Consider the following 12,762-nt stretch of genomic DNA (forward strand, 5'->3'; position numbering starts at 1 on the left):
CTTTACGGCCCGTTATCTATCTAAATCTGTTCGATACTAATTATATGAAATAAACAACGATATATTTTGTAATAGTATAGATAAGATTTTGTTATTGCGGAAATAAAGTATAAATATAGATAGAATCTTTAAGCATATGTATCGCACGAGTACCGTGCCAAATTTATAATCGATTCCTAAGATAATATTTTGATCGAGCATTATAAATTAACTTCTCGTCAAAAAAGATGTTTGAAAACTAAAACGCTATTTCTTTCGATTTTTCTTAATGACCATTTGATTTATATATATTCGATTTGAAAAAATTAAAAAATAGTAAAAGAAAAGAAAATGATGAGAAGAAAAAGAAAAGATAGTAGTATGAAAGTCGCAGTGCCGGTGACCGGCGCAGATATCGCATATCTGCAGAACATCTATAGTCGTTGCGGCTCGCAGGTGGGACATGCTCCCGTACGCCATTTTTAAAAGGAGCTCTCAGTCGCTAATCAGCAGCCGCGCGGCAGAGTGCAAAAGTAACATTGGTTAATAGCGGCTTTCTTGTTAACGAGACTTTTACGAAAATTTATTTCTTTTATCGATATTGCGAGTGAGAAAATCGCTTGATATTTCCTTGATACATTTCGCGATGACAACGGCGTGACTTAAGGAACGTGCGAATCGTGAATCGAAGTGCGTCGGTAGTTCCTTTATCTGTCGCGACTGGGATTTGGTCGGTGGTCGGTGTAAGTACGATCGAGTCTGATCACTCTCGTCAAACCGCGCGATTTGGAAAGAGAAAGTAGATAGCTAGTGAAAGAAGGAAAGACAGAGATAACGAAAAAGGCAGAGAGAGACAGAGAAAAAGGAGACAGCAGATAGTATAGACCCTAGAACCAGAGAACCATTACTACACAAAAACAGGCAGCATGTCCAGTGCGCCTCAAGTTTCCAGCGGGCTTAGCAAGCTCAAAAAAAAACATTTCCGCGTGAAGCATCAAAAGGTTAAACTCTTTCGTGCTAATGAGCCGCTCTTAAGCGTCTTCATGTGGGGTGTTAATCACACGGTAAGCGTTCATCATCCTCGTTCGTTTGAGAGAGAGAGGGAGAGAGAGAGAGAGAGGAGAGAGAGGAGGAGGAGAGAGAGAGAGAGACGTGTCGCATTTATATGACAGCACGTCGTATTGTACGTCATCGCGATTGCCATTTTCTCTATTTATTCCATCGACATGATCGGCAATCCTTAATGAATGTTCAATAATGTTATTTTTTCATAAGATTTTCATTTTCTTCCAAGCTTCATACAGCGCGCTATTTCGAATTGTGCAAGACGACGTCACGCTCTGAAAAAAATGAAATTTTATCGCACGAGTATTCTTGCACGTTTCGCCGATCGAATTTATCTCTTTACTTGGATTAAATTACAAATTATGTTTACAGATCGACTTAGATCTAAAATTGTATATTGTTTGATATGCCGAGACTATTTTTTGTTAAATAGTACTACTATTGATACTATTACCTTTGTTACAGGTATTACTATTTTGAAGTAATATTTATTTACATTTAAGAACAGTGCAATCCATTGCATAACATTCTTTGATATTTATTTTAAATTATAGAAATTTTAAATTTAAATTATAGAAATTGTTCATGGTGGATATTAGAATAGAAATATATTTTTTTTATACATAGATATTTAACTATGGGTAATGACATTTGTATACACAGATGTCATTACCTATAGTTGTCTCATTACATGTGGATAAGCCTATAAATATTACAAATGATATATATATATATATATATATATATATATATATATGCAATATGGATTAAATATTTGAATATAATGCTTTCTAAAGATGCTATTTAATATTATAGTTTATAATATATAGAATATGAATTATTTTCTTTCTTATAATATTACTAATTAATATTGCATTCTTATTATTACAGATAAATGAACTTAGTCATGTTAATATACCGGTAATGCTCCTACCAGATGATTTCAGAGCTTATAGTAAATTAAAAGTAGATAACCACCTTTTCAACAAGTAAGTCTATATTTTGATTTTATGTAAATATTATAATTATTATATATTAATTATGAAAATATCTTTAAGGAATATTTTAAAGCATGAAACATTTTAGATTATATATATTAATAATTTATATATATATCATTTTATTTAGTATTAAGTATTTATATGTCTTATATTACATTCAAGTGTCTTTGGTATTTTCAAGCAATCATTACTCACAACGTTCATGAAGTATCATTAATGTAAATTTAAAGCATGCCAGTCGGCTAGTCCATTCTAAATATACCACTTAATATTAGATTGGTAGGTTGGTCACAGCAAACCAGCCTTTAATAATAGAATCAATGAAGGTCTTTCTATGACCCAGCATTGTATTAGTAAACAATGCAGGTATTGATTTTCTTTCAAATATTTTATTATATCAATTTCTAATTGCAGAGAAAATATGCCCTCTCATTTTAAGATCAAAGAGTATTGTCCATTGGTATTCCGTAATTTGCGTGAAAGATTTGGCATAGATGACTTGGATTATAAAGAGTCTATGACAAGGTAATGTAAAGAATAATTCAATTTTAAATTATATACTATCATTGTGGCTACCATAATGTGTAATTTTACTTCACATGAAATCAGTTATTGTTTTATTACATACATAAAATTATGTGATAACTTTTATAAATAGCAAACAAGCATTTGAATTTTGTGATGTGAAGTATAAACATTGGTTATTGGTTCATATTGCACGTACACAAGAGAACTTGTTTTTTTGTTTTCTTTAAACAAATTGCCACTGATAAAATGAATGTACTCTTTACTTTGCATGTCAGGTACTATGTTTACTTATTTGTTGGTGTAGTATCTTTCTAAAAATTGTAATTTTGAGAGAAAATAATCTATCCATACTTTGTTATTATGTATTAATTTTTTTATTTTATACAATTATTGAGATAGTGTTATTTGTTGAAATACTTAAAATAAATTAAATTCTCTCAAACATTAACCATTGTGCTTTAAAGATCTTTGTTTGTATGTTTGTCTTTTGCTAGAAATAAGAAAGCATGTATGTTTTAGATATTGGTATTGTCTAAAATAATATATTGTTCAAAAATTTTTTGTTTTCTATTTTATTTTTTGTCATTATTGCAAATGTAATAGTGGATAATAAGATAATAATACTATCATTGTAGACATTTGTAAATATTTTAGATATTCTTAGTTTAGTGTAAATAACTTATATACAGTTCTCTATTTGTAAAGCAAAGAATACAGATTTTTCATACGGAGATCATGTGACACATGGAATCATACTTTCCTGCATCAACCAAAAGATAATTGGTAATAAATAGTATGTCTTGTAATACAAAAATTTTGCTAATAGATGTCGAGCATATAATCCTTCGCGACGTTCGGGTTTGGCCAAACTCAGTGGGAGGACTCATCAATTGGTTCAGCGTTCAGCTACTGCTCCCTCAATAAACTTTACTCCTCCTCCTTTTATATCTCAAATTCCAGTCTTAAGTAAACCACTACGTACCTACAGTTTTAAACCAAAACGCTTGAGGTTAGCCAGACTTGATTTCCCATTTTGTGCGTGTCTTGTGGTTAACACAATTTGATGAGTTTCTCTTTGACGACAGAGATTCGGCACGAACTTTAAAGTTGCATTAATTATTTTTTAGTCCTATTTTTATATGATCTAATAAAAGTATATTAACATTATTCTTCGAATATAAATTCAAAGAACTAAATTTTGTTTAAATTAAGCATGTGTAAAATTGAAGTGTTCAGGTATATATTACAATTTTGATTTTAATTTATTAAAATATTTGAAAAATCTTACTGTAACCTATATAATATGAAAATATATAAATATGAAAATATTTTAGTTAAATCAAATAATCGTATAGTCAATGTTGTTGGAATGTACTAAATTCTATTATGGTTGTGCAATACATATTTGAAATTTGTACAAGTAGCTACAAATTGATATGATTTAATAAATAATCTATTTTTATGAAGTAATGAATTTGTTATATGGTAATAATTCATTCTATGTATTATTTGGCTTTCCAAGTTTTGCTTTGTGCACTGTTTGAATGTTTGTTTGCTTGGTTTTATGTTCATATAATATGATAATAACTAATTTATTTGTATTGCCTTCTATGTATTTAAGATTCTACTTCTTTTATGTGTAGAAAATTTCTTTATCTTACTTATTTTAGTTTTATTAGATTTTATTTTATTTAGTTTTATTAAATTACAGATCAATAGCAGATATATTAATATGCTCTATAGCTTTGTACCAAATATATTGAAAAAAATAAGATACAATATTACAAAAATATATAGTTGTATGAATCAGATTTATTTTATTTTTTTTTCACAGATCACAACCTATACTTGATGATTCATCAGGTAAAAGTGGTGCTAAATTTTATCAATCTTATGACAAACTATTTATTATCAAAACTCTTACAAGCGAAGAAGTTGAAAGGATGCACTCGTTCTTAAAACATTACCATCCAGTAAGTAGGCTATTTATTCAACTTCATTATGATACAAATGCAATTTACTTTATATGAAATTATTTCTTAGTATATTGTGGAACGACATGGAAAAACCTTACTACCACAATACCTTGGCATGTATCGATTAACAGTGGACGGTGTTGAACATTATGTTGTTGCCATAAGAAACGTGTTTTCTAATCATTTAACAACGCACAAAAAATTTGACTTGAAAGGTTCAACTGTAGATCGTGAAGCATCTGATAAAGAAAAGGAAAAGGATCTTCCTACATACAAAGATAATGATTTTGTTAAGGAAGGAATGAAAATTTACATAGGAGAAGAAGCAAAAACAAAACTTATAGAAACTTTAACTGCTGATGTTGATGTAAGTATATTATTAATTATATATTATTTTATGATTAAAGTCTTCATGAAATAATTATATTACAGTTTCTAACAAGATTACACTTAATGGATTATTCCTTACTACTTGGTCTACACGATTGTGCTCGTGCAGAACAAGAAAATAGAGAACGTGCAGAAAGAGAAGAGGATGAAGATAATCATGATGAAGAAGATGACAGTGAGTCTGGTAGTGGATTAGATTCTCGAGGCCCAATGGGAGAGTAAGTTATTTACTAATTACTTAAGCATATTTACTAAGTATGTTATAGATTAAAATTCATCTAAAATGTTAAATCTTTTATAATATTATAAAATATTATTTTTATTTCTTTCAGTCGTCTTTGGGGTTGGAGCGGAGTTACAGGTATGGCTACACCACCAGAATCACCTCATGCAGCATTAGTACGTGATACGAGCCTTCAATACGAGGATGCAATAATACCTGAACTAGATATATATGCTATTCCTAGTAAAGAAGGTAAAACTAAAAAAAAATAAATAAATAAATAAAAGATTTTTCTTTTTCATTTTATGTATCTATGATTACTCTAATATCTTTAACTTTATTTTCTAGGTGCCCCTACAAAAGAAATATATTTTTTGGCCATAATCGATGTTTTAACGCATTATGGTGTACGTAAACAAGCTGCAAAAGCAGCTAAAACAGTGAAGTATGGTGCCAATGTGGATGGTATATCAACGTGTGATCCTGAACAGTATGGTAAACGATTTATAGAATTTATGAGTAAAGCCATAGAATAATTTTACTATTTTCTATTATGGAACTTGTAAAGATGCATAAAGGATCTAAGGATCGTGAAGGTACTACCGCTTACACTTTTGTTCTAGTAAAATATGACAATGAGAAATATTATCAAAGACTTCACTAGTAAAGTTCACTTGCAGAATGCGACACCAAGTGCAGTCCTTAAAATGCCTACAGTTAGAGTAAAACGTCATTATTTTTCTCTGCACAATTTAAAATGGCGAATTTATTCTTAACTGGTATTCATTGACACATTATTTTGTCACGTAAAATTACTTTAACCGTTGAATTTTTGCACGAACTTTGTATGTCATATAAATAATATTATTCTTAAGCTTAAGCTTATTTTCTGACTGAGTCCGTGCTTTAACTAATATGGTTATGTTTATATATTGTATGTACAGAGACTTTTACAGAGAGAGAAAAAAAAACTTTATAACATAGGAGTTTTTTCATATACTTTTAATCCGCTAATTTTATAACTAAATAACAATGATGCTGAATAAAGCATTCAATATAGTTTATAGAATTGAAGTTGTAATAAAATATGACACATGGATTTAAATTTTAATTGTTTATGTGTGTATCATGTGTATTCCATTAGATGGGATATACTTACAAACAATAAGAACAAAAATATAAATTGTAAATGTTAATCTACCGTCATTGGTATACATAATGCTTTACAAAAGCTATGATAATTATTGTAAAGGGCAACAGAATTATGGTATTAACAAGTTATAGAGAAAAATATCCAAAAATAATGTTGATGTTATATGTAATAGTACTCAAGAAGGGTATAGTTAAACATTCTGCAGAAACTTACTCACGGTAAGTTTCAAGAAATCAGTAAAACGATTGTAGCGTTTTTGATTTCATTATTGCAGGACTGAGAGTGAGAATTAAAATATTTAAAGTAAGACATATGATTGGAGGAGTATTCCAATGCGTTTTTCATTTTGGTAGTGTAATAAAGAGAATATAAAATAATATATGTGCAGAAAACACTATACATAAAAAGGCTTAAAATTAAATACATATATAAATATAATAAAACTGAGTAAATGTTATAAAATCTGTAAATCTCTAATTTCGGTTATACACTGTATATTGTGAAGCGATTTTATGTTTGGAAACATATTCGCTTAGCTCGTCAAAAATCTAATAGGGAACAAAATCAATTATATTATGTACCTATGATGCGCGCGATATATGTCTCCTTTAATTTTTGGCGTTGCTTACTATAAGAAAGGCAATGCCATGATAAAGCATCATTGTGTATGGATAGTCATTGCAGTTATACACTTTTTGCTTTAAGTATTGTTAATGCTATTTTTGCAAGTTTCTAAGTAACCGGTAGCACAAGAGATTACTCTACAACCCTTTAAGCATAAATTGAACTAATATTTTACTTAAGTTTTTCCAATAAATGTCGTTTACTAGTTCATTCGCATTTGATATAATTATATCTACTGCATGAAAGAAAGTGCACCGTTGCATAAGACTATCTTTAAACGATTTAATAATCGATTTTTATAATTTGTTAGGATTGATCAAGATATAACAACTAATTACTTTACCAATTAAGATATTCATCTAGTCTCGATACTTTATATGATTTTATACATTGTCAGCACATTAAGAAAATAGAGGAGATAACAAAATTGAATCATATTTGACAGTAACTACATTATACAATATCATTTGATATGATACGCTCAATTTGTAGCATATAGAAATTGTATTATATATATATATATATATATATATATATATATATATATATATTTAATTCAATTTTGATTACAGCTTTTTCATTATAATGACACTGTTTTAAAAAAAATGTTTACTGCAAATATGCTTCCACAAATCACTGCTCTATAGGATTTTTTCCATACTCTTTTTCTATGAGATATTTCACATAACTTGCAAGATACTTTTGTATTTAAATTATATTAATGAAAAATACTACATTAATATGTTAAATTTACCTTTTCATAAGCGGCACTGTATAAAAATTATGTATATATTCAGTATTTTGTTGATGGCAATATATTCCAAGTTCTGTTATTATAATTGTACTTTTCACTTAAAATGTCTGTTGTATAAGCTTTGGGGAAATAAGTGGAGACCTAAAATCCATAGAACTCGAATAAAGACACATTATTAAAAAAGAATATCTTGTAACATTTTTTTTATTGAAGATAATGAAATAAACGAATTCATTATTATAGAAGTTTTCTTTAAATCGTTTTTTCCATTAAAAGAAAGTGAGCATGTACAGATTAGTCTTAAATTATATCCAGATCTAGTAATGCTCTTAACATATATTGCACAAAATCAAATAAACCTTCTTATTTGCAGAAACAAAGTATTGATGTTAAATTTCTAATGATAAAAACAACATATAGACTTTTACTGAAGTATTATACAAAAACATATTTGTACTTCTATACAACAAAAGCAAAAAAAAAAATAATAAAGAAAAAACATTTTATACTAAATGTATACTAAAAAAATAACAAGAATTGCAGAAATCTAAAATTAAATGGATTGAGATAAATTTTTATACGCGAAGTTTTTTTGAACCAGTCTCAATGGATAAACAATTATCTGAAGAAGTCACTTTATCCTTGCTTCGAGGACTTAAAGTGACACTACGTTTTCTTGTAACAGGTGATAATTGTTTTAAATACTCCATGTCGCTAAACACTACTTGAGCACCACCGCCACATGTTGGTAATATATCACCCTAAATTAAAAAATCAGATTAATGAATATTCAAAAAAGAAATAATATTGGATTTTTATCTAAATTATACACAATAAATAACTTAATGAACCTTGTATAACTTCGTTTCTAGTTCACCTTCTTCATCTTGATTTTGAGATATAAGACAGTATCGAGATGCTTTGTTCGTGATATCTTTTGGATCTGTTAAATGTGTAACACTTCGTTTACGATGCATTACAGGTTGAAGTATTGTTCCAACTGGCACCATTGGAGGAGGTCGATGATCAATCCATCTGTCCACACTTTGTGATCGCCTATATCGCGGATTAACTACTGGGATTCTTTCCTAAGAATATATAATATTTCAAATTAATATTATATTATTCTAACATGCAACTAAACATAATTATGGGATTCTTTTCTTAGTTAATGTATTATCATAAACATTGAAAGTACTATATACTTTTGTATTAATATCTCCACTCTCAGATTCCAACATTTTTGCTAACGTTTGGACCGTTGTTCTTGGAATATGATCTACAATTGTAGATTCAGGAGTAACATTAACTGTGCTTGATGTGGCAATTTCAGGAATATTAAGTGTAGTTACTGGTATAGATTCTTTATGAGGAACTGTTACATCAGTCGCATTATCATCCACCAATATTTGTTTAACTAATTTTAACTTATCTTCTTTTTCCTTCATTTGGTTCTATAAATGTTACAATTATACACAACATTTAAAATCGACATAATTCAGAATGCAATATTATAAAAATGTTATTTATACATCTTACACACTTGTAAAATTTCTCTTTGTTGTTGCAATTTTGTTTCCAATTCTTTATTCATTTTTGCTGTTTCTGCTTGAATTTTACTATTGTACTTTTGCTTTACTCTTTGCTTATCTATTAATCGTTGATTGAGAGACATGTCCTTATCTCTTAACTAAAAGAAAAGATACATTTTTTTTATCAAATATAAATATTTTGTCATTTGTTCATGGATTTTATAATATTTATATCACCTCTTGTTGTAAATTTCTGATGGCATCATTTGCACTGTTCAATCTATACAACAAAGTATCGATCTGTTCTTCAGTTTTACAAACGAGATTTTCCAAAATAGATATCTATAGTGTTAAAAAATAATATACATATATAAGTTTTCTTAATATAAATTTTTATAAGAAAAATAACAAGTTCTATATACTTTTTCCTTTTGTTGTTCATTCGATGCTTTCAATGTTGCATTTTCAATCTTTAGGGAAACATTTTCTCGTTCCATTTTTACTAGCATATTTCTAAAGTTGTTTTCTGAAAAGAATTTGTATAATAATTTTTTTATAATTCTAAAAATTTTTTATTTAAGAACATACGTTTTTGTTGCAAATCTCCTCGTAATAAATTTCTCTTTTGAATACGCAATTCCAGAAAACGCATTAGATTAGTGATCACTTGATCATTGTGTGGATTTGTCATCTCCATGTCTGGAAAAGGGCCACCAAGGCTAAAATGAAAGTATACTTTTATACTATAATATTCTTATTTAATTATTATATTATGGTGTATTAAACTCTATATGTACCTGTATACTAATCCTATATCTACTTCTATGTCAGCTGCATCAGCATTGCCTGCTTTTTCTAATCTGCTTCGTGCTTCTTTAAATATCTAAGAAAGAAATTAAGATTAAAGATAAAAAGTATATACCTTAATTGATAAGTAATATTTTAAATATGATTTGATTTTCTACCTTATTCATTTGTCTTCGTCCAGGAGTATAGCCTAAATCTAATTTAGAAGTTACAGATCGTGCGACTTGAACTTCCTGAGTTATTTCTGCAAATTTCATTGTTTGCTGTTCAAAATAAACAAAAAATTTAGTTTCTTTCTCTTCCTCCATTAAAAATCGGCGTATCATTTTATTCATTTTTCAAAACTTACTATTGTTTCATCATAATCTTCTGCTCTTGGATTAACACATACAATCATTCTAATTTGTCCTTCACCATCAAAATAATTTTTGAATAAATGTGTAAGTTTTGAATCACGATAAGGTATCATTTTGTTGGTACCTTGAATTTGATTTTCTCTAAGAATTTCTAAGCACGTGCGAAGTGTCATTAATGAGTTGTTTATATTGCCTGCATAAATAACGTTATATATAATTATTATATAGAAATTTATTTACTATTAAAAATAATTATAATTACCTGCTTCTCGTAGTCTTTGGCCTGTATTTTTAGAACGATTAGTACGCTCTGTTCCAGCTAAATCTACTAGTGACAATTGACTGACACAAATAACTCGTTTATCTTGCACAACTTGCTCTCCTTGAGAATCTAATGGTGCCTATGCAAAAAATGAAATATCTCATATAAATCAAATTGCATATTAATGTTAGAAAAGTTTACATTATTAATATGATACATTTAATTATTAAGGATAAACTATATATTTAATTTAAGAAAACGTAAAACCTGCACAAGCCTTATAGTGAAAACACTGTGAGATCTACTTGATTCAGCATTTAATGCAGTATGTGCTACTCGTCTTCTTCTTTGTCCACGTTGAAATATCTTACATGCTTCTTCTGAATTTTTTACTTCTATTTCAGTAACACCATGGACATACATATTTCTACAACCATCTTCACGTATAATTTTACTCTGTAATGGTCTAAATTTTATTTCATATATTATTACTATTTTAAGATATAGAAAAAAATATTAATAAAAGTTTTAAACTCACTTTGACCTTACTTCTTCATCTTCAAGTAAATCATATATGCTATTATTATAAATCTCTATGTATGTTACAAATACAGCATATCCATTATCCTCATCAACTTGCAGCATATCTACATCATCTGTTGAGCATATAAAACTTGGTCTATTATCATTATTATTATCTATTGGTTGGATACCACTGTAAATAATTTAATTCTTTATTAATAACATATAATATGTAATAATTTCAATTGATCATTTATTATTGCATGAATAGTTTACTGCCTGTATTTTCCATTTTGAGAGTTGGCAAAATTTAAGTTGAATTCATTTTGTTTCTCAAATTGTATTTCTGTTTCACTTAGTACATCAAATCCATTTAATCTGTCCGGTTGGAATACAGATCTTTTGGTTTGATAATTGGCAATACTATTAAAGAGGACATCCAAGCAACATGGCATAATTCCAGGATTATGGATATCTCCAGTCATTGTGTATGTTTTTCCACTTCCTGTTACACCATATGTAAATAAAAGACTATTTTCTCCATTAATAAGATTTGTCACAAGTGGTAATGCAACTATGTTAAATACTTCCTTTTGAGTTGCATCATGCCCAAATACTTTACTGAATGATGTTTGTATTACTTTACTGACATTGCGAAAATTTATTGCTGTTTCTGGAGGTGTAACAATTATAGTCGTACTAGAAGCAATTTTCATACACGAGATATCTGTAGAATTTAACATTGGCCTTATACGACAGTAAACTTGAACTGGTTCTACACTATCAATTTTTGTTTTGGTTGCTTGCTTCCGACTTGTAACAGGTGGTTTTTGACGCCTATAGATTTAAGACAATTTATGTACATAATTTAGACCAATAATAAAGATATTTAATATATTGAAACTTATAAAATCATCCTACATTTACTTTTATATTAGCCATTTCATGTATCATATATGCATGTGTTTGTTATTAATTATTTACACATGTTATAGTATTACTGTATAATTACTGATAATAGAGAAATTATTTTGGTATAATATCATATAATTATATCAATTTAAAAAACTATTAGAGTTTGCACAGTGTATTTTGTAAACTCATTATATAGTTTTTATAATAACAACATTGTTTACAATGAATTATTGAATACACGTGTCAGATATAGATAAGATAAAAATATATCATTTAAACGAAACTTACGCTGACTTTATACTGGACATGATAAAATAATTCGAATGTTATGAAGGAATGTTAAGAAAGAATATAATAATATTATAATTATTTCAATGCATTATAATAATTCTTCTCTCGTCGTGTTTTCATATGGGATGTTCGTTACAAATATGTAATTTAAAATTTGAAACTCAACACAAACTTAAGTTTAAAAACATACTAGAGAGGAAACAGCATTGAAGTTGGTACAATTGAAATAAATAAACTATATAAAGTGGGATATACATAAAGTAGTAAGTAGAAAGAGACTACGTTGGTAACGAAATTGCAAATACTGTTTTATCGACCAACGATAAAATTGCTAACAGTTTTTTAACGTTATATAGAAGTATGTGTATGTATATACTTCTCTAA

At 28.2% G+C, this 12,762-nt stretch overlaps 2 protein-coding genes across 6 annotated transcripts; one reads left to right on the forward strand and one right to left on the reverse strand.

The window, feature by feature from the left end:
* The first annotated feature begins 67 nt into the window (after positions 1-67).
* Positions 68-7,879, forward strand: LOC124946771 (phosphatidylinositol 5-phosphate 4-kinase type-2 alpha). Of its 4 annotated transcripts, none has more exons than XM_047487972.1 (9): positions 68-1,043; positions 1,936-2,033; positions 2,460-2,570; positions 3,400-3,582; positions 4,408-4,546; positions 4,617-4,916; positions 4,982-5,157; positions 5,272-5,414; positions 5,511-7,879. In XM_047487972.1, exons 1-9 carry the CDS (start codon positions 906-908, stop codon positions 5,696-5,698), a joined length of 1,476 nt encoding a protein of 491 aa, XP_047343928.1. In that variant the 5' UTR covers positions 68-905; the 3' UTR covers positions 5,699-7,879. The 4 variants fall into 4 exon arrangements, with proteins under 4 accessions (XP_047343928.1, XP_047343957.1, XP_047343949.1 ...); XM_047487983.1 differs by lacking the exon at positions 68-1,043 and adding an exon at positions 1,102-1,509; XM_047487993.1 differs by lacking the exon at positions 3,400-3,582 and having other exon boundaries at positions 273-1,043.
* LOC124946756 (kinesin-like protein KIF23) lies at positions 7,880-12,576 on the reverse strand. Of its 2 annotated transcripts, none has more exons than XM_047487952.1 (15): positions 12,376-12,571; positions 11,449-12,009; positions 11,189-11,365; positions 10,918-11,116; positions 10,651-10,789; positions 10,382-10,581; positions 10,191-10,295; positions 10,023-10,108; positions 9,814-9,944; positions 9,648-9,751; positions 9,463-9,567; positions 9,237-9,383; positions 8,899-9,147; positions 8,545-8,781; positions 7,880-8,454 (listed from the first exon to the last, which is right to left on the reverse strand). In XM_047487952.1, the coding sequence occupies exons 1-15, from the start codon at positions 12,393-12,395 to the stop codon at positions 8,269-8,271; spliced, it is 2,646 nt and encodes an 881-aa protein (XP_047343908.1). In that variant the 5' UTR covers positions 12,396-12,571; the 3' UTR covers positions 7,880-8,268. The 2 variants fall into 2 exon arrangements, with proteins under 2 accessions (XP_047343908.1, XP_047343916.1); XM_047487960.1 differs by having other exon boundaries at positions 8,312-8,454; positions 8,571-8,781; positions 12,376-12,576.
* Between the last annotated feature and the right edge of the window lie 186 nt (positions 12,577-12,762).

Source organism: Vespa velutina, chromosome 1 (genome assembly GCF_912470025.1).
Source record: "Vespa velutina chromosome 1, iVesVel2.1, whole genome shotgun sequence".
NCBI classification, from domain to species: Eukaryota; Metazoa; Arthropoda; class Insecta; order Hymenoptera; family Vespidae; genus Vespa; species Vespa velutina.

Coding starts and splice junctions, on each gene's coding strand:
- LOC124946756 (XM_047487952.1), bottom strand. CDS start 12,395: ATGTCCAGTATAAAGTCAGC. Junction 10,790..10,917: donor TCACTATAAGGCTTGTGCAG/GTTTTACGTTTT, acceptor TTTTTTGCATAG/GCACCATTAGATTCTCAAGG. Junction 10,109..10,190: donor GACGAAGACAAATGAATAAG/GTAGAAAATCAA, acceptor TTTCTTTCTTAG/ATATTTAAAGAAGCACGAAG.
- LOC124946771 (XM_047487972.1), top strand. CDS start 906: ATGTCCAGTGCGCCTCAAGTTTCCAGCGGGCTTAGCAAGCTCAAAAAA. Junction 2,571..3,399: donor TATAAAGAGTCTATGACAAG/GTAATGTAAAGA, acceptor TTTTGCTAATAG/ATGTCGAGCATATAATCCTT. Junction 3,583..4,407: donor TTTAAACCAAAACGCTTGAG/GTTAGCCAGACT, acceptor TTTTTTTCACAG/ATCACAACCTATACTTGATG.